Source organism: Siphateles boraxobius, unplaced genomic scaffold (assembly GCF_051911475.1).
Source record: "Siphateles boraxobius isolate OS27281-9 unplaced genomic scaffold, OSU_SipBor_1 56, whole genome shotgun sequence".
Taxonomy (NCBI): domain Eukaryota; kingdom Metazoa; phylum Chordata; class Actinopteri; order Cypriniformes; family Leuciscidae; genus Siphateles; species Siphateles boraxobius.
Genome location: NW_027509182.1, coordinates 5,927,758 through 5,947,468, shown reverse-complemented (window position 1 = coordinate 5,947,468; position 19,711 = coordinate 5,927,758). Strand labels below are relative to the sequence as shown.

At 36.4% G+C, this 19,711-nt stretch overlaps 1 protein-coding gene across 7 annotated transcripts in view; it reads right to left on the bottom strand.

Annotated features, from left to right (window-relative positions):
- clip2 (CAP-GLY domain containing linker protein 2) overlaps positions 1-19,711 on the bottom strand; it is a 56,589-nt gene that overhangs the window by 8,288 nt on the left and 28,590 nt on the right. For 3 of the 7 annotated variants that reach the window (XR_013195657.1, XR_013195658.1, XM_077206541.1), the window contains exons 4-13: positions 14,942-15,066; positions 9,342-9,555; positions 8,161-8,358; positions 7,910-8,013; positions 7,432-7,492; positions 6,819-6,923; positions 2,278-3,237; positions 1,806-1,863; positions 1,026-1,109; positions 715-871 (exon numbers count right to left, since the gene is read on the bottom strand). Coding sequence is in view for 5 of the 7 variants with exons in the window: in XM_077206541.1 (XP_077062656.1) it covers positions 715-871; positions 1,026-1,109; positions 1,806-1,863; positions 2,278-3,237; positions 6,819-6,923; positions 7,432-7,492; positions 7,910-8,013; positions 8,161-8,358; positions 9,342-9,555; positions 14,942-15,066 (2,066 nt within the window). In the remaining 2 variants the exon portion in view is untranslated. Of the gene's footprint in view, positions 1-714; positions 872-1,025; positions 1,110-1,191; positions 1,225-1,805; positions 1,864-2,277; positions 3,238-4,566; positions 4,618-6,818; positions 6,924-7,431; positions 7,493-7,909; positions 8,014-8,160; positions 8,359-9,341; positions 9,556-14,941; positions 15,067-19,711 lie in introns of all 7 variants that reach the window. The other 4 variants (XM_077206542.1, XM_077206544.1, XM_077206543.1 and 1 more) reach the window with 4 other exon arrangements.

Sequence of the window (19,711 nt, the reverse complement as noted above, 5' to 3'; positions counted from 1 at the left end):
TTAATCCAGTTACAGTTCATGATACAGTGATCTGTCACATTAAATTGTGTTATACAATTAACAGAATTTGAAAGCTCAGACTTTGTTTCATATCTCTGTACCACCAGAGAAGCGCTAATTAAATGTCAACATTTAGATCAATGATTTTGCCCCTCCAAAACCAAATTGAATTTTTGTTTTCGGACGAATATTTTCAGTTGTCGGTGCATCACTAGTAACTGGGGTCTGTCATTCATCCAAAGTATTTGATAAGTAATACAAATACTGAGAGCAATGTGTGTCTGTAAATATTTTTTGGTTCTCCATGCAGAGTTCAATAAGGGCAGAGCCTAAACCCCTGACAGGATATTCACTGTCAGCATGTAGTATTGACTGAAAAGGCTTAACGATGTTTAGGTCACAGTTTTAATCAACGCAATTGTCTTTGTTTACTTAAATTGCTCTTGAGTGGATTACAATCAGCAATGGTACATGGGTAACCATTTATCCTGGTGTATTGGAAAGCAATCCAAACCAGATGATGGTTCTTCATGACAGGGATAAAACAGATGGTGGTCTACTAATTTCAAGTACACACTAGTTTCAAGTGTACAAGTGTAAGAAAGACTATCAAGGAATATTAACTGAGACATTAATTTTCCAGATGGTTCATGTTGTCATTATCAAGTGGTTAAAAGCGCACACCTGTCATAAAGTCCATGTAATATTCTTTACCTCTCTTTCTTCAGAAGCTCCTGGCTAATAATCACCAGCTGGCCTGATGCATCATGGGATTTCTTGGTCATGGACTCCAGCTCCGCCTCCAAACGTGTCTTCTCCCTAAATAATCCTTCTGCCGCATTCTCTCCCAAACGAACCTTTTCCTCCAAGGCTACACAAAAGATGCAGTTGATTTTATTGTTAGAAAGAAAACAAAATATCACTAAAATCAACATTCTATGTTATGTTAAATATAGCTCACTTTGTTCTTTTTAATAAAAAAAATAATGAAAATGACAAATGTCACTCTTTAATGTGATAATTACCAGTTATTTGGGTCTTTAGGGCGTCTACTTGGGTTGTTAGAGTGGAGACTTCTTTTTCCCTTTTTGTGAGTTTATCCAGAGTTTCTAATAGAAAGAATGAAGTTATAAACACAGGCATAGAAAAAAATTTTCACATTCTGAAATGTCTGAAAATGTTTATTATTACCATGGTGATTCACTCTGTTTTTCGTTATAGCAACTACGGTATAATTACAGATTAAAAGAAAAATTAAACATTATACCAGAAGGATTTAGTACACCACTGTCAACTCAGTTAAGTACACTAATGTTCAAGTTTTGGTTTTCTTTCCTTTTTGAAAGACATAAATACTTTTATTCAGGTACGATGCATTAAAGTGATCAAATGTGACAGTTAAGACATTTATAATGTTTTAAAAGATTTCTATTTCAAATAAATGCTGTCCTTTTGAAATTTCTATTCATCAAAGATCACAGCTTCCAGTAAAAATATTAAGCAGCACACCATTGATAATAAGAAGAAATGTTTCTTAAGCACCAAATCAGCAAATTGATGAATGATTTCTGACAGATCATGTGACACTGAAATATAAAATATATTAACAGTTATTTTAAATTGTGATATTTCATATTACTATTTTTACAGCATTTTTTCTAAAAAATAATTACAGCCTTGTAAGAATCTTAGCAATCAAACTGACCATCTGATCAATCTTGCCAACTCCAAACCTTTGAACAGTAGTGTACAGTACATTAGTTACAAGATACAACATAATAATTTGTCATAATTTGTACACGTACCTTCCATATTCTGTTTCAGTTTAATCTTCTCTTCAGAGTTATCATTATTTTCGATCATCTGGATGGTGAGAAAATATAAAAACATATTTAAATGAACCCCAGTCAACAATTTCCAAAGTTTGAACAGGATTCAATTTGGAATTTTTGTTATAATTTGGAACTAATATGATAGGATTTCAATGGGATTGCGTAAAGATCATCCAAGTATCAAATAAGAGCCCATTGGATCCTAATGGAAATTTCATACTATTTTTTAGGATTTCAGTTTATCCAGTAGGATCGTCATGCTTATTAATCCCATTAGGATCCTTTTGGACTGGTTTCAAATATTTATGATCAACTTCCGATTTTAGCCCTGTATGTAATGGAAATTTTGGCAAATCTACAAAATAACCAATATAACATTAAAAACAACTCTACACATCTTTTTTTTTAATCATAAAAAATGGGTACTGTCCCAGAGGTCACTAACATTAACATCCTGGGTGTTGTGATCCGCCTCCACAGCTTGCAGTCTGTTCTCACTGACCATCAGCTTCTCCTGCAGAGAGAGGATCTCTGCTCGGCTCTGAGCTTCAGCCTTCTGCAGGGCTTCATAATCGACCATCTTCTTCTCAGCCAGCTCTAGCTGCTCTTTGAGAAGTAGGGTGGCATTTTTATGCTCTTCATGGAACTTATCCATATCGCTGATCCTAAACTCAGCCTTTTGGAGCTTCTCGAAAACCTCTTTGAGCTCCAGAGTGTGCTGGTTGCTCTTGGTTTCCACCTGGATCTTCCAGTTCTGCTCACTCTCCTGTAGCTGGTCCCGCAGATCCTGAAGTCGGGCACGTAGGTCTTCACGCTCTTTGGCCATCACGGCAGCATCAATCTCATGCTTGGCCTTCAAGTTCTCTAACTCCAGTTGATGCTCCATTTTTAAGCTCTCCAGAGCAGCTCTCATCTCAGGTGTGGTTCCTTCACCCTCTCCATTTTCACTGGCCCCACGATCTCTCGTTAATGAGGATTTTAGTTCCTCTAGAGCACGTTGATGGTCTCCAACCAAAGTGTCAAGCTTGGCTTTCCAGCTGTCCATCATCTCCATGTTTTCACGAGTGGCCTGCTGAAGTCTTTGCTTCAGGTCAGAGATCTCTTGGCCCTGACGTTCTGTGGTGGCTTTAAGGCGTTCAGCTTCTTTCTGGCTGGTGTTTAGGGACGCCTCGTACCTCTCGCGCAGCTGGCTGCTCTCTTCGCGGCGTTCGCGGCCTGCGGAGAGAAGCTGTTCCCGCAAGACCAGAGTCTCCGAGTTTAAGCCTAGCCCGCAGTCTCCAGCATCTGTGCCTGGGCCGGAGGAGCTTCTCTGAAGCCGAACCTGGAGCTCCTCGACCTCAGCCTTGCGCAGGGACAGTTCCTCTTCCAGCTGCATAACACGACTCTTCTCCTCAACTGTAGTTTGCTAGAGGACAGAGAGAGGGTCATAAATCTTGGATCGTAAACCGTTATTATGCCAAAGCCTCCAGTTCTTCTGCTCAGTGGCAACTCTCAAAGGATTTAGTGATTTTTCAATAAGATCTTTGACCTTAGTCTTAGGATTTAATTAGAGTGTTTTCTTATAACATCTAATTGGAAAAATCATATTAATGACAAAATGGTGATACAAATAACGGCATAAACAACTAAACTAGGGACGCACAATATAAACTGGGAACTGTAATGCCAATATGGAGTAAACCTGTACAGGTCGTAAAAGAAATTAAATTTCATCACATTAAATTTTCATGCACTCTGACATTATTTGAATGACACTTAAACATAACTCAATAAAACACAATTTTCATCATTAAAGTAAAAAAGTAATTTTGTCTAGACAATCATTTTTCCCTTAAAACACAATATAATTTCATGATGCACAGTTACAAATGAACTTTACAAATGTAATTTTAGTTCTTTTTTTGCATTACAGTAATGAGATTTATCTTAATGAGAAGTATATCAGACTACTGAGAACTGTTTATTATGATACAGATGATACTAATAATAATTATTATTATTATAATACTGGAAGCAGATAATATAAGGGAGTATTTTTTCCGATTAAATTTAAAAACAAAAAAAGGAATAATATTGGCTCTGTAAAAGCTTATGTTTATATATTGTACATTCCTAAATAAACATTGTATTGTTGCTGATAATCCGAATGAAATCTCTAAGAGAGTTGCCCACTAGAGATTTGCAACCGGAAGGCATTACAGATATGAGAAGCAAACAAAACATTTTGCTTGGCCTGCAAACATTTCAGTGATATGACCATTTCTTGAAAAATGGTTCTCGCATGTGCAAAAAAGCAGATATAGTGCAACCTAAGAAACTACACCAACATTCTCGTTGAATTCAAGCCCAAGCAAGCGTTCCTCAATCTGTCCATCAAGAAGCAGCCAGGCAAATATGAAATGGCACAGCACACAGCAAGTCCAAAGGAACACAGGCAATTACTACTAAGATTCAAACTATGTTTAAAGAAAATATGTTTAAAGAAGATGTTTTTCATTTCATAGAACACACCAAATATTAAATGTTAGTCATTTTGGAGTCATCTGAAAATTTGATATTTCCAAGGAAAATATCATTAGAGGTTATCAGAGATCAGATAATACTACAAGAGTTCATAGATGAAGTCTCAAACCACAAGAGAGAAGTGAGAGGAGCACGCATCTAAATATAATGTTCATCTTTAAAGGAGAAGGTCACTCTAAAACCACACAGTATGTTACTCCCTTTATATCACCTTGACACTCTTGCCCAGCCTCATGGGTGGTGGCTGGAACCTGCCTCTGACCTGTTAATGATAAATGTGAAATCCCGTTGATTAGAGTGCCTGGACTGTGCTGGATTCACTCACCATCATTCACAATGACAGCCAAAACTACACTTTTACATTTACTGAAGTAAATGTGTCTGGTGCTTCTCCACGCAAAACTTCCACCACATTGCTAGACACTTGCTAGGGTGTTTGTGGTGGTTACTAGGGCATTTGTGTTTCTGTGTGTTTGCTAGAGCATTGGTAGGTAGTTGCTAGGGTGTTCTGGGTGTATCCAGGGGCATTGCTAGTCACTTACTAGCAGGGCTCTGAATCTGTTCAAGGAACGAAAACAACTACATTTTAACAGGAACAAACAAAAACGAAATCAAGTTTAAACGTTCTGAACAGAAACGCTTATTTGAAATTATGATTATCTGGTTAATAACGTTATTATATCGTTCTGCTTAAGATTTTAATTTGGCATCATTCAACCAATCATGAATTCAAATAGTACGGCCTCTAAGCAAATGTGACGTTGACGCATCCAACGAGAGTGAAATGCCCCTAAATAGCTGTAGGATCGCAGGAGTTTTTCCGATGATATGTCATCAATGGTAGGTTATATCCGGTGTGTTTTGAAACCAGCGAAAATCGCAGATTAGTGTAGAACCACTACCATTTAGGAAATAAAAATAAAAAAAATTAATGACTTTTTTTATTTTAAACCCTGCTTACTAGAGTGTTTAGGTTGAGGTGGTTGGTAGCTAGGGCATTACTGGCTGGTTGCTAGAACATTTCTAGGTATTTAGGGTGATCACTAGGATGTTACTAGGCAGTTGCTAGGGTATTCTAGGTGGTTACTACAGCATTGCTACAAGGTTGCTAGCATCTTCTGGGTGGTCACTAGGCATTGCTTGGTGGCTGTTAGGGTTTTCTGGTTGGAAGCTAGTGTGTTGCTAGACAGTTGTTGAGGGTGTTCTGGGCATTTTCTAAGACGTTGCTAGGGTGTTCTGGGTGGACAATAAGATGATGTTAGAGTCTTTCCCTATGGCCACTAAAACATGTAATGGGTGTTCTAGGTGGTTGCTAGGGCATTGATAGACAGTTGTGAGGGTGTTCTGGATGTTTGGAAGGGCATTTCTAACTTGTTTTATAGTGTTTTTCAAGTTTTCTAGTTGGTAGCTCAGACATTGCATGCTGGCTTGGATGTAGCTAGGCAGCTGCTAAGGTGTTTTGGGAGTTCACTAATTTATTACTAGGGTGTTCTGGGTGGTAACTAGGGTGTTGTTAAGGTCTTGGTAGTGGTCACTAGGGCATTTCTTAGGTTTTCTGTGTGGTTGCTAAAGCATTGATGGGTAGTTGAGACGGTCTTCTGGGTGTTTGCAAGAGCATCGATGTGTCAGAGGGAGTTTTATCACAACCCCTTTAGAGGCTGGAGGCTATATTTCAGCACATAAAAAATAAAATGAAGGCTGATGTGGGGAAGTGAGATCACTGCAAAGCAGAAGATTACTTCTCAACTCCACCAGAGGGTCTCGGGCAGATGCTCAGTGAACAAGAAAAAGATAGACATGAAAAACTATTTAGCAAATGAAAGGTGAAAGCAGTTGCTGGCTATCAGGAGCAGTGCTGCCCCACAAGAGACAGACAAAGATCTCCAACATCTCCAACACTCACAGCATGGAAGTTTCTGATCAGACCTGGAGTAAATTACAATTAATTCAACAATGTAAATGCAAAAAAATTGGTGCGATTAAATTTGATCCAAATCTACCAAAGACTGAAAAATCTGATCTTTTCTGATCCACTTGCTTAGACAAAATGGTAACACTTTATTTTACAGTGTCCTTGTAATTACCATAGTAATAACAGTATATTATGCCTAATTACATGCAATTAACCCTCAACCAAATCATAATCCTACCCTAACCCTATAGTAAGTACATGTAGTTAATTAATATTAGACTGTACTTAAATATTTAGTTACACTGTAACAATGACACCTTAAAATAAAGTGTAACCGACAAAATATATCGAATCAGTTGCACGAATTAACATCCCTAACAAACAAGTCAGATCAAATTATATATATGAGAGCTTTTGGTGAATGATGGAGATCCCAGGCCTGGTCAGTCAAGCACAAGCAGTGGAGGCCCATAGATATGGGCTCTAATAAAGTGGCAGAAACATGGCAATGGGAGAGATGGCTACAGTGATTCCTCTCCCTGCATGTTTACCATATTTTCCTCTAACTCTTTCTGAAGCCGCTCTGCTTTGGACTTTTCCAAATGCAGACACTGCTCGAGCTGCCGAATACGGGCATGCTCCAGTTTGGTCTGAGTCTAAAGAGAGAAAAAGAGGTGGGAAATAAAAACACGAGAGAAAGAGAGAAAAAAGACATACATGGGTAGCAGAGAAAAAGATTAACAGGTCTTTGCTATGCACCAATCATAATACCAAAGGGTGTTTAAAGGCAGGAAAGAGTGTTTTTAAATTCAGCATGACAGTATAGGGCTGGATGGAAGGACATGTGTTTAATATGACATGGACACTTCGGACATTTTTCACAAATGAAAATAAGACTGTAAAAGTAGTGTGTTCAGCATTTCGTACAGTCATAAGGTCATAGATCATGTCTAATATTCATAACGCATGATTTTTGAGTACTGAAAATATTTGGAAAGACATTTTAAATGTCTTATCAACTATCTAATTCAGTAATAGCATGCATTTTAATGTCTACAAATCTTTTATCTTGATAGAAATCCTCTAATTGAAAAACAATACAAAACAAACAAACAAAAAAATAACACCATCTTCCAGTAAATTAGTAGTAAAAATGGCAGATACCTCCAGGTCTCCTTTCGTAATGGACTCTTCCTCGACTCTGAACTGAAGATCTTCCACTTTCCTGTCATAACACATAATAACCACCAGGTGTCAGGAAATTCTTCATTTATTGCTTGTGTTTCGCTGGCAGATAAAGAAGTATTGGACTTTATGCTGACACCTATTGGTGTGCATGCAGCATCACCCAAAAACAGAAGTGTTTAATTGCAAAACTCCACTATTCGCAGGTATATTCATCACCGATGACAAGGAATCATTTTTTTGTGAACTGTAGGCTTTGATGTATCTAAAACAGACATAATGAAATGACTGTTATTTCTTTTTGTCTAGAGGACATCTTAAGTAAGAAGTGTCCTAGCTTACTCCACTCTCATCTCCTCTTCAGCATCTTTTGTGCATTTTTATAAAAAAAAAACAGTGAAGAACAATGACAAAATAACACCAGCAAATGTCAGGATACTACTATACAATGCTCTACCTTCTCTCTTCTTCAAGCTGATTGGCCAGTTCCATTTTGTCTTTCTGGGTGCCTGCCAGCACGGCTCGGACTTGCTGTATGTTGCTCTCTGCCTCCGTTGCATACTGAAATTGATAAGAGAAAAAGTCATTTGTTCGTCAGAAATTCATATGAATGTGCTGTTAAATGGAGTGTATAGGCTTGCATTTGTGAGTAAGTTTAGTGAATGAAAACGCTCGTGTAAGTGTTGTGTTTATATGTGTGAGTCACACCTGCAGATGTCCGGCCTTCAGCGCCGCCAGCTCTTTTTCCACCTCGCAGATACGGCTGGTTGCCTTGGCGACCTCGGCCCGCTCCAGGTCTCTCTCGGCCAGGAGCTGCTCTATGTGCTGCTGTTTCTCTTTCAGGGCCTCCTGCAGAGCCGTGGTCCCAGAGATCTTCCGTGCGTACCTCGACGACGTCTCGGTCAACTGCGCGAAAAGAAGGCAAAACGTCAACTCAATTCAAATCAGAATATAGATATTCATATTGAATTGTTAACCTGTGGGTGCACTTCAGTTGTTTTTGACCGAAAAACTTTACATTTGTTATTTTTAGAATTTTTTTTCATTGTTATGGTTCGAAACTTGGTAAAGGTTTTGGCACTTGCTATGTAAATACAAAAAATCATGGACATGATTTGAATAGGTTAAATGGTCCTGAAAAAAATAGTCACACAAAAAATGACCGCATTGGAAATGAATGGGAGACGAATTTCATCTAGTGGAAACCTTTGGTACTGCGGCCAAACAAAATCTTGCTCATTTTTTGAGATATCAGGCTCATATTTTGAACACAACTTGTTTAGATTTATGGCTTTGATTTTCTCACAGTTTTAGAGTAAAACATGTTTTTGAAAAAATATAGTTACATAATTTTACGTTTATTGTTATGAAAAATATTCTAAGTAATAAACTATTTTCAATTTTTTTAAGTTCACTTTATAAAACTTTTTTCACTTCAGCAATAATCTGCCAAGTGTCGTCTTTGAAAAGAGATCAAACTTAAGTCCGTGCTCTAAAGCATTCAAGATTTATGACAGTTTAAGTTGGGAATTACATGTTTAGGTCTATGCTCAAAAAGTGAATAAATGGATTATAAATACAGCGTAAATATAATTTAGTACCGTAAAATCTAAATATAAAATATTAAATAAAAAAACATTAGCAAACTAAAATATAGTACAATAATTTCATTGAAATTAAAAAATAAATTTCTGTCTTTTTTGACCGACACGCGAAGAGCTGTTATAAGGTTCTTATCAAGAAAAAAAAGCATTATATTACCCCAGGACAAAAATAAAGTGATTGTGACATTATGATAGTGGCATCAGGAAGCAACACTGCAAAATGTCAACATAAAACATTTGTGATTTGCACTGGCACTTTCTTTTTGGCATTTTAAAGTGTCTTACCAGGCCGGTGCGGCTGGGTCGGCCCCCCACACTGGAGGCCACAGAGCTGACAGAACTGATGGAGGAGCTGGAGGGGCTGTGAGCCAGAGACGACACACCCATGGCCATACGCTTGCTCTTCTTAGCTTTAGCTGGACTGGTGGATGGGAAGCCGATCCGGATCACCTTGTGGATCGGAGCAAAGAGGCCAAACTTGGGTGGGCACTGAAAATATCTAAGGAGAGACAGAGAGACATCCGTATGGATGTGAGGGAGGAAATGCAGTATATTCAAGGGTAACATATAGAACATTAGAACATTAAAGTGTCATGTTTTAGCCTGGTCGCTCACACCTCCGAGTTGAAAAAGTCTCAAGAAATGGGCGTGTAAAGCTGTGGAAAAGTGGGAGAGTAGAAGGTGGGAAAAGGGAACAACAACCAATAAAACACAGACTAGAAAACACAATCATTATACTGGCACATGAATATTAAATTATGACCACGCAGAAATCCCCCCAACAAAAAACAGTTGAGGGCACCTTGATGCATTTTAAAAAATATAAACTTATGACAACAAACTCCTAAAAACGAGGGAGAAACGCAGAAGAACCTCATCTACTTTTTAAATGTAGTATCTTTAAAATTATTGAATTACATTAAAAAGTATAATATTAATACAATTATTCAAAAAAAGCTCATTTAAAATAAGAAATAAATCATTTTTAAAAAGAATTTTCGGTATCGGTGCAGAATCTTCATTTCGGTGCATCCCTAGTTATTATAGTTAAAACTAAAATCATAAAAAAACATTTTTGTTACTTGAAATAAAATAAACATTAACTGGAATAAAATATAAAAATAAACGTAAACTTATTTTATTTTAGCTATTTGCCAAAACAACATTTAATCAGCTTAACTTGATGTACTAAAATAACTAAAAAAGGAAATACAATTATTTTTTTTAAAAAGTATATAAACATTTACAAAAGATAACACTGATTTTAATACTTTTATGCAGCAAGGACAATTGATCAAAAGTGACAATAAAGACATTTATACGTTTACAAAACTTTGGAAAAACTCCAGGATATGAGGCAATAATTATAAACGGTCAACTAGTGGACCAAATACAATCTTATAGATACCTAGGGACAATTATTGACTCTAAATTAAATTTCCAGGAGAATTGTGAGGCTGTCTGTAAAAAAGGACAACAGCGCCTATACTGTTTGAGAAAATTACATCATTTCAATATAGACAAGACTATGATGACCTATTTTATAAGTCTTTTATTGAAACGATTATATCATTCGATTTGGTGGCATGGTTTGGTTGTGTCTCAGTCAAGCACAAGAATCGCCTAAACCAAATTGTAAAGTGGTCAAGTAAGCTGACTGGGGAATCCCAGCTGCACCCTATGACTATGTATGCAAAACAATTACAGAGGTTAGCTATGGCTATCACTAATGATAGTCTACATCCTTTGAATAGGGAATTCCAGAGGTTAAAAGTCCCTATTTGTAGAACCACTCGTTTTAAAAACAGTTTTGTACCAGCAGCAATCACTCTGTTAAATAAGCTGTAAAATTACTATTTGCACAAAATGCACAAGCACTTTGGTCATGTACTGTTCTCTGTTCCTTCTTTTTATTTATTTTTATTGCCTGTTTTTATATGTTTTAATGTTTTGTGTGTTGTATGTTATGTTGTGGTCAACAATGTTCTAAGGATGTCCTGCCTCTTAGACTGTAAAACCAGTTTACCTACGGGTATTAATAAAGTAACCAAACCAAAAAAAGATTTAGATTTCAAATAAACAGTTTTTTTTTTAAACTTTCAATTCATCAAAGAATTATGAAAAAGAAAAATGTATCAGGGTTCCCGCAAAAATATTAACCAGTACAACTGTTTTCAAAAGTGATAAGAAATGTTTCTTGAGCATCAAATCAGCATATTTAAACGATTTCTGAAGGATCGTGTGACACTGAAGACTGGAGTAATAAAAATTCAGCTTTACCATCACAGGAATACCTTGCATTTTAAAATACTATATATATATATATATATATATTCCAATAAAAAAACTGTTCTTTTAAATTGTAATAATATTTCACAATATTACCGATTTTACTGTATAATCAAATAAATGTAGCCTTTATGAGTAGACAAGACTTGTCTTAAGGCATAAGAATGTACTAACCCCAAACTTTTAAACAATGGTCTGTTTTAAATTACTGTTGTCTCTTAGAAAATGTTTATCATCATCTAAACTGAACAAGCAGATGTTCAGTCTGTGTCCAGCCATCATTTATAAAAAACAAACTACATAGGCTAATCTACTAAATCCAGCCTTGGGCCAAATGTCAACAATTAAAGAGTATCCATGAAGCTGTTTATTCCTGTTTGGCACTCACCCATCCCCGTTCTTCAGTGAAAAGACAGCTGAGGTTTAACCTTGGCTCAGCATGTGAATCATTATATGTGCAGATCACCCGGCCTGTATTCTAATACTAAAAGTCAACATGAAACTGCACTCGAAACCCATTTTTCCTCAGTAATAATTTCCCTGAAAAACTATTTAGGATGGGAGTTCGTCCATCAGGAATTGTTTGGATTGTGAACAGAATGCAGAGCAAATGACTAGATGTTGAAAGATATTTGGGCTATCAAAATGAACACGTTAAGGCATGCAATAAATTCTTTCAGTTTAACACGTTAAAAATATATTTAGCGCAATTATCACAGTATCCGTTTATTCCCATCATCCGTTGGCTGCGCTATAGTATATGATCACGCTATCAACTGCTATTAAACCATTCAAGCGTGATAAGACACAAAAAAGAACTTAAATCTGTACTGGCGTGCGGTCTGGGAATCTCCTGTCTGTGTGACAGAAACACACAGGACTCATGCGCACAGAAAGGCACTTCAGACAGCGCACGGCTGCATTGAGTTATCTTTCACACTTGAACGGACGAAAACACAAAATTATGACAAAATGCAAGCTTTGTCGAGTATCCTCGTAAGCACGGTCTTAAATGAGTTTAAAAAAAAGTCTTAGATGACCATAAAGTGTTGTGAGGTCATGGAATATGTGTCAGATCCACGTCATGTGCTTCAGATCTTAAAGTGACAGCAGCTTAATAAACCTGCTGCTGTGATGTGTCATTGGTGTAAATCAAAGAACAAAAGACAAAAAGAAAATCAATCACTGCTCTTGACTAACTTTTGTAGTTTTAATAAGGATGCATCTATATTTAAGCTATAATTTAAGCAGTGAAGACTGTGAAGTGTTTGATAACTATCAAATTTCTGTATGTTTCCTACATGTTAGATCAAATTCTTAAATACTTAAAAATAAATGACGCGCAGCAGAAAACGTGGAGGGAAGCGTTTTTGAGTACCAACAATTTTGGGGACAGGGACACATTTACTTAGTGGAGTTGGATTTTTCCATTCTCTGGTAAGATAGCAATCATGATGATAAGTGTGGTCATTAATTATTAGGGGTGCAACGGATCCATGATCGATACGGACCAGGCCCCACAGTTCAGCATGTATGTGATTCGCGGATTAACTGCTATGGTTAACCATCATAGAGTGAAAGTTTATCATTTGGACGTGTTTTGTCTTGCCAATTTACACATTCAAACGATTTAAAAGCGGAAGAGGCAAAACTCAGGACTGGCGCACTGTTATCTGTGCGCACAGGCTCACACACCAGAAGCGCGCACATCAAAAGAGAGAGAGAGGCACGTTTCAGACAGCGCTCAAACACCGAATTGATTCTTCTTTCGAGTATACTTGCACTTCAACGGACACATACAAAGAATGATGTCAAAATACCCGTCTCGGCAAGTATTCTCTTGGTTATGTCATAAGTGAACATTTGAGAAAGCAACCGGATGTGTGTCAGTATATTCGGACTAGGGGTGCGCCGATCCGATACTCAGTATCGGTATTGCTCCGATACTAGCAATATTTGCCGGATCGGGTATCGCCAGACGAGACCATCCAAATCCGATCCGATATTGTATAGCCTACGTATGTTATTGTTATACAACACAAAAGGCTGTATTCCAAGATTTCTGAAGCCATTACATATAGTTTAATGTGAGGTACAGATTTAAATCGTTAAATTAATCTTCACCTAAGTGCTTCCCTCCGCTGCGGCTGTCAGTCATTCTCAGCACTCAAACAGCGTGTCGCGCTCGGGTAAAACAGTCAACACGATGAAACTCTCTCCAAGATGAGTCAATGTTCCTATTATTATACTGTAGATATGTAGATAAAGGTCTATGGTTGGCATAAAAGGACTTTAACGTGCTGGAGTTTCACATGTTACTGTCTACCGAGTGTCTGTTAGATCACAACACAACTCCTCAGTGATCACAACACTGGAGTAGAGAGCGATATAATTGCTCTTCACACGCACATTAACTGAAATTTAAAACTGTTAAAAGGCTCAAACTAATGAATAAATAAAGAAATATATGTATATCTTACTTTTGTGCTTTGAACTTTTCAATGCGACGCGCTGCGCGCCGTGACTCCATGTTGCTTCGAGCGCATCATTCTGCGCACGGGAAGCGCATAAGGTTTCGTGGCGCTCTGAATTGGAGCCTTTCATATTACAATACTTTTGCGCAATGGCAGTTTATTGATAGCCTTAGTTGTTCTGTCCAATCTATGTATCATATGTTGCTGCTTCATTAAAAAGTTGCGCTTAAAATTTTAAAATAAATGTATTTTAATTATATAGTATATATTTTGTCTGTATTGTTTTACAAAGTAAGGAAAATAATGTTTAAGTCAAGCTTTGATGCCTTTAACAAAAGAATAATCCCAGTCTCTTCCCCACAGTGAGGCATACAGATACAGTTTATTAGGTAATTTGGCACTGTTTTTTTAATTATTATTTTAGTATTGGATCGGATCGGTATCGGCCAATACTGAGTCCCAGGTATCGGAATCGGTATCGGAGCCAAAAAAAGCGGATCGTGCCACCCCTAATTCGGACTGTGCATTCGGCCTTAAAATGACAGCAGCCTAATATTCCTGCTGTTGTCTGTGTCATTAAAGTTGATCAAAAAAAATAGCTTTAACAAAGATGAACCAATATTTAATTTCTACAGTGACCAAATAGTGTTATTTTCCATTTAGGCAGCTTATAGGATAAGTGTGTCGCTGTAGTGTTTGTACCAAGCAGCATCTCCAGGTGCTCCCTTGAGAACCAGACCAAAAAAGTTATGTTTATGTTGTTTCTACATTAATTTAGAGATTAACTGTGAAATTATTACAATATATAATATATAAAAAACTTTTATGTTAGGAATTTTTGTATGGACTGACAGCACTAAAGATTCTAAAGACAAAAAAAAAATCCTTAGGAATAACATGTAAATATAAATGGCCAAATAATACTGGGATGTATTAAGAAAAAAAAACAGGTCCATTTTGATTTCATGTTGTAGGTCGCACTACAATCGGGATATATAAACATACTAAATAGTCTACAAACCTATTTTAAAAAGGCATGAAACAATGAGATCTATTAGAGTTGGAAGGCCATTGAGGGTGCTGCTAAAGACAGGACATGTTAGTGGAAGACAAATGATGTACCTGGTTCCTGCTACAGCTCCATCGTTTTTCCCCAACGGCTCATCCAGCTCCACTCCACACCACTCGCCCTTGGCAAAGTCAGTCTCCCCCACATAACGCACTACTCCTGTTTTAGTGCCGCCAACCTGAGAAGAGAGCAAAGGAGATTAAGTGGTACATAGTGGCAATGGTTTAAGTGGTTACAGTTATTTAGTATAACAAATCAGGTTTGGAAATTTGGTCTCTTGAAACGCTCAGAAAAATACAAAAATAATATTTTTAATATGGGATATTGATCAGTGTATTCTAATAGATTGGAAAGTTAATTTAATTATATTTATTTATAATTTGAATATACATTATATATAACTACACACACACACACACACACACACACACACACACACACACACACACACACACACACACACACACACACACACACACAATCATATAATGTGAAGTTTGAAAATAGAAAAGGGTATGTTTTGGAACCATTAGGAGGTTGGGAATAGGAGTTGGCATGTTACTCTTAAAATGTCTAAATATTTGTCTACCACTGCTAAATGTCTATCTGCCAACAAAACTTAAAGTCTAGGAAAGTAGATAGAAGTAGTCTCACTGCATGTCAGCAGTGTAGAGAAGTAAACTCTGCCAGCTGGTGCTGAGATGTAACTGGGAATGACTGTTGTGCTGGTTGAACTGGCCTACATTCATCAACCCAGGACTGGGGAAAAAAGGAGGTCACAGACTATTCATTAGTGATGGCACCACTACACATAAGAAAGCATATTGTATGCTTTAGTAACTAGTGTTTGTGTATGTCACACATTTTGTGTGCTTCAGAAGCATTTATTCATATTACTGTAAAAATAATTTATTTCTCTCATAAACGTGTACACACACAATCAAAGCGACTACACTGAAAGAGAGACATGCTGTAAGAAAAGGCTCTGGTTCCAAGCAGGTCACATTCATAGCTTTACTCCTAAATTATGCATAAATTGACATACAGGAACATAAACGGAATTAGCCTCTCAAAGCCTTAATTGTTTCCTAGTCACAATCTGAGATTTACGAAAGCTCTCCATAAACAACCCCAGAACAAACAAACTAACAAAAAACACGTTTCTGTAAAATTATTTCACTAATTTCGGTCATTATTACACATGATTGGGTTAGGGTTAGGATATTTACTAAGATTGGATATTTACTAAGAGTTTATGTGAGATTAACCTGTTTTACCCAAGTAATAGATCCAGTTAAATTTAGATAAAAATCATAGATTGATATTGCAGTATTCGCAATTCATTAATAACTATTCTAGCCAAACAATGCACCAAAAACCTAGAAATCTCAAGAGCAACTGGCAAACAAATTACAACAATATATACTGGTTTTAATCACTTTAATGTAATGCTGTTAACTAAAAAAGGATCAGATTTTTCATTTTAAAGAATGACTAATATGGTGTATTTTACCCAAAATACATTTTGATGAACAAAAATTATTTGTTCATCAAATAAACCCCCCACAAAACAACGTTTTGAATGCATCAGAAATGAATTTGCTTTGTGCAGCTGTTCTGTATTTCTGTAGATCATACATTAAAGGTAAATATCACATTTTAGTATCATGTAACTTTAAATCTTGACCTAAAATTATCATCATAAAGAAGAATTCAAATCGGCCTTGAGGCACGTTTCTTCAAAGGATTTTATTTTACTGTTCCTTATCAACCAGTCTACCAAAATATTGTCCAGTGATGCTTAGTCATATGACACAGAACATGAGAAAGCAGCAAACCATCCATCCATCCAAATTCAAAAGCCTAAAGCCAAAATGAATAGTAACAGATAAAACAAAGAATTAAAGAAAGTCATACTTGGGGATTCAAAAGCATGAATTGCTTTGGAACAAAACTATCTACAATCATACCTCCCAGCCAAAGATATAAACAGCTTTTCTTGAGGGTCTTAGGCATTTATCCATTCCCAGAGAGAGTGATGGAAGAGATATGCAACGAGTGAATCATAAATGCATAAACACATGCTTACTCGTGCGCCCTACAGTTGTATCTACTCTTACATTTGAATCTGTCTGTACTTAAATAAAATGAAAAGCCAAAGCAATCAGTTTGCGGAAACCCTAGTCTCCGCTCAGACAGAATGCCCCATGTTCCACCCACAATCTGTTCACTGACTGTCTGATGCATATTGCAGACTAGCATTGCAAGTGCAGAATGAAATTCAGCAGTTCCAATATGACTGGCTGGCCTCTACGCACAACTGGAAGTCAGTTTGTATGATTTCACATGGAAACAGAATTTCTTTACACATTTTTAGAAATTTTCCAAGGTGCTGTTTCTCCAACTGTTTGCGGAGAGTACAAGGAAAAACAATTATTTGAGTGTTTCCCCACACTCCATTCTTTATTATTGTTTGACAGATTTCAAATTAATCCACCCCTAAATGGCACATAAAAACAAAATTAACAATGGTTGGTTGCTTTACAGTTTGGTCAGTCAGTCTCATCTTGTCTAAGTGGGCGGTTCAACAAGCTGGAGTGTGGATCAATTGGATCACACTGTGTGCCAATAATCGTAAACCTAGTTCTGTAAAATTGTATTGAATGTGCACTTGTAGTGTAAAAAAACTGTACTTGCAAAATAATACAATAATGATGAAATAAAAGGCCACTTAAAAACAGAGCACCCTATTATGACTATGGTCAGTACACTTTAAAAAGAGCAATTTGTAATAAAAAATTCAACGTTTTACTATAAAATACATTTTAAATCATATTTTTAATAATCTTTAGTTGTGCTTTAAAGTAGCTACATTTTTAACATACTAAAACACTTGCAAAGTCCTTGGTTATATTTTTAATTATAGTGTTACTCGAAATTACATTAAAGTATACTTATATACTAAAGTATATAAATTGCAACTTCATCATTTCAAATGTGTAATTACAAATAATTTTAAATACATGAAATGTATATGAAAGTCCAATAATGTATATTTTAGTTAATCATAAACACTTGTCAGTACAGTTGGTAGTAAACTTATTTCAAATGAAATGAAAATTACATATAAAGTTATACTTAAGTGGCTCAAAAACACTCTAGTTAAGCTAAGCTAATTGAATTTAATATACATTTAAACTATAACATATTACATGCACTGTAAATAGCATTGAGTAAAGTGTCCAAAAATATTACATTCAAGTTTATTATTTCCGTAAAAAGTACTCTTGTTAAAAGTATGCCAAAGTGTACTACTTTTTCAGATAGCGGAATGCTATATTTCTTCTAAAATATGAAGCAAGTGACAAATACACAGATTTAAATCATTTGGTTTTGTGACAAAATTATTCTCTGAAAGTAGGCCTACTTAATAATGTAACTGGAATCTGAACCAGAACAATAACATTTCTTAGGATTCCAATCAAAACAAAAATGTCTCTGGGGTTCTTCGGACCAAATGGTCCCGAAGAATTTAAATAAAAAAATGTGTAAAATCATAGCTTCATCGGAATGGTCCGAAATTTGGTGACTTTGTTGGTACTTGGTATATGAACACCCCAAAAAATTGGGGACAGGATTTGAATAGTCTAAGTGGTTGTAAAAAAATGGTCACACTCAGGGCCTTCGGGTCCAAATGGTCCCGCCATAGGAAATGAATGGGAAATTGGCAAAAATGTGACAATACAGAGTTTTTTTGTGCGTACAATCTACAAATCAGCCACGATCCAGAAAAAAAGCACACAACAGTGAAGGGGTGAATCTATAAAACATCAAGAGTTCAAAACAGACACATCCACACACACACACAAACACACTTTTATACATAAACAAACAAATAAATTCAGATTACATATGGGTTTTGCATTTTTAAAATGCTCAGTTTGTCCAACAGATGGCATCCATCTAATTTCAAAAATTGCTTTTATGAGGTCTAGGCTTGACTCTAAAATGAAATACAGCTTTAAAAAAAATTAAAAAAAATATTTTTTTATTTTTTTACTTTCTATTATATTCAATGGGGGGAAAATGGGTCATATTTATTGCATAAATATTAATTATAAATCTTAAATGATCTCAAAACACCAAAAAAGAAAAGAAAAAATATTATAAAAAACAAGTAAAAAAAAAAAATATGATTTTCTTTTAATAAATATGAATCAAACCCTTCCGGACCATTTGGTCCCGAAGACCCTGAGTGTGACCCTGAAATGAAGGACCCCAGAGGGTTAAAAAAAGTTTATAAATGAAGTAGAGCTGTTTATGTTTTCACAGGTTCATCAAGTGGTGTTTTGAGCACTGCGAGACATTCTTCTCCTGAAACATCTGCAGTTTGGCATTAGACAGGAGAGCACGCGGAAAATAATATATCCAGACAGACATCACATTCCCCTGCCAGTGAGCGAGTCTGTGTTTGTGCAACTGACGTGGCAGATGAGCCACAGTGCGCTCAAGTGTGGATAAGGTGATACACAAACATTCCTGAAGGAACGTTCAAGATGTGCAATGTTTACTTTACCATGTCGTCTCACTGACGTCTCAGACCAAAACAGCAGCAATTTATGAGGGTAAAAACATGTCAGATGCACGTTTGGCAAACGCTTCTAAGTCACAATATGGCTTTGAGCAGCTATTCTCTAATTGACCTTCTGGGTGTGAGTAGAACTATAAATTCAGCAGAATACACAAGCACAGCACAGAGATGAGCGTTGATGAGTGGAGAAAGCTGACTCAGACCGTCTTCTTTCTCAACTCACTCGCAACAC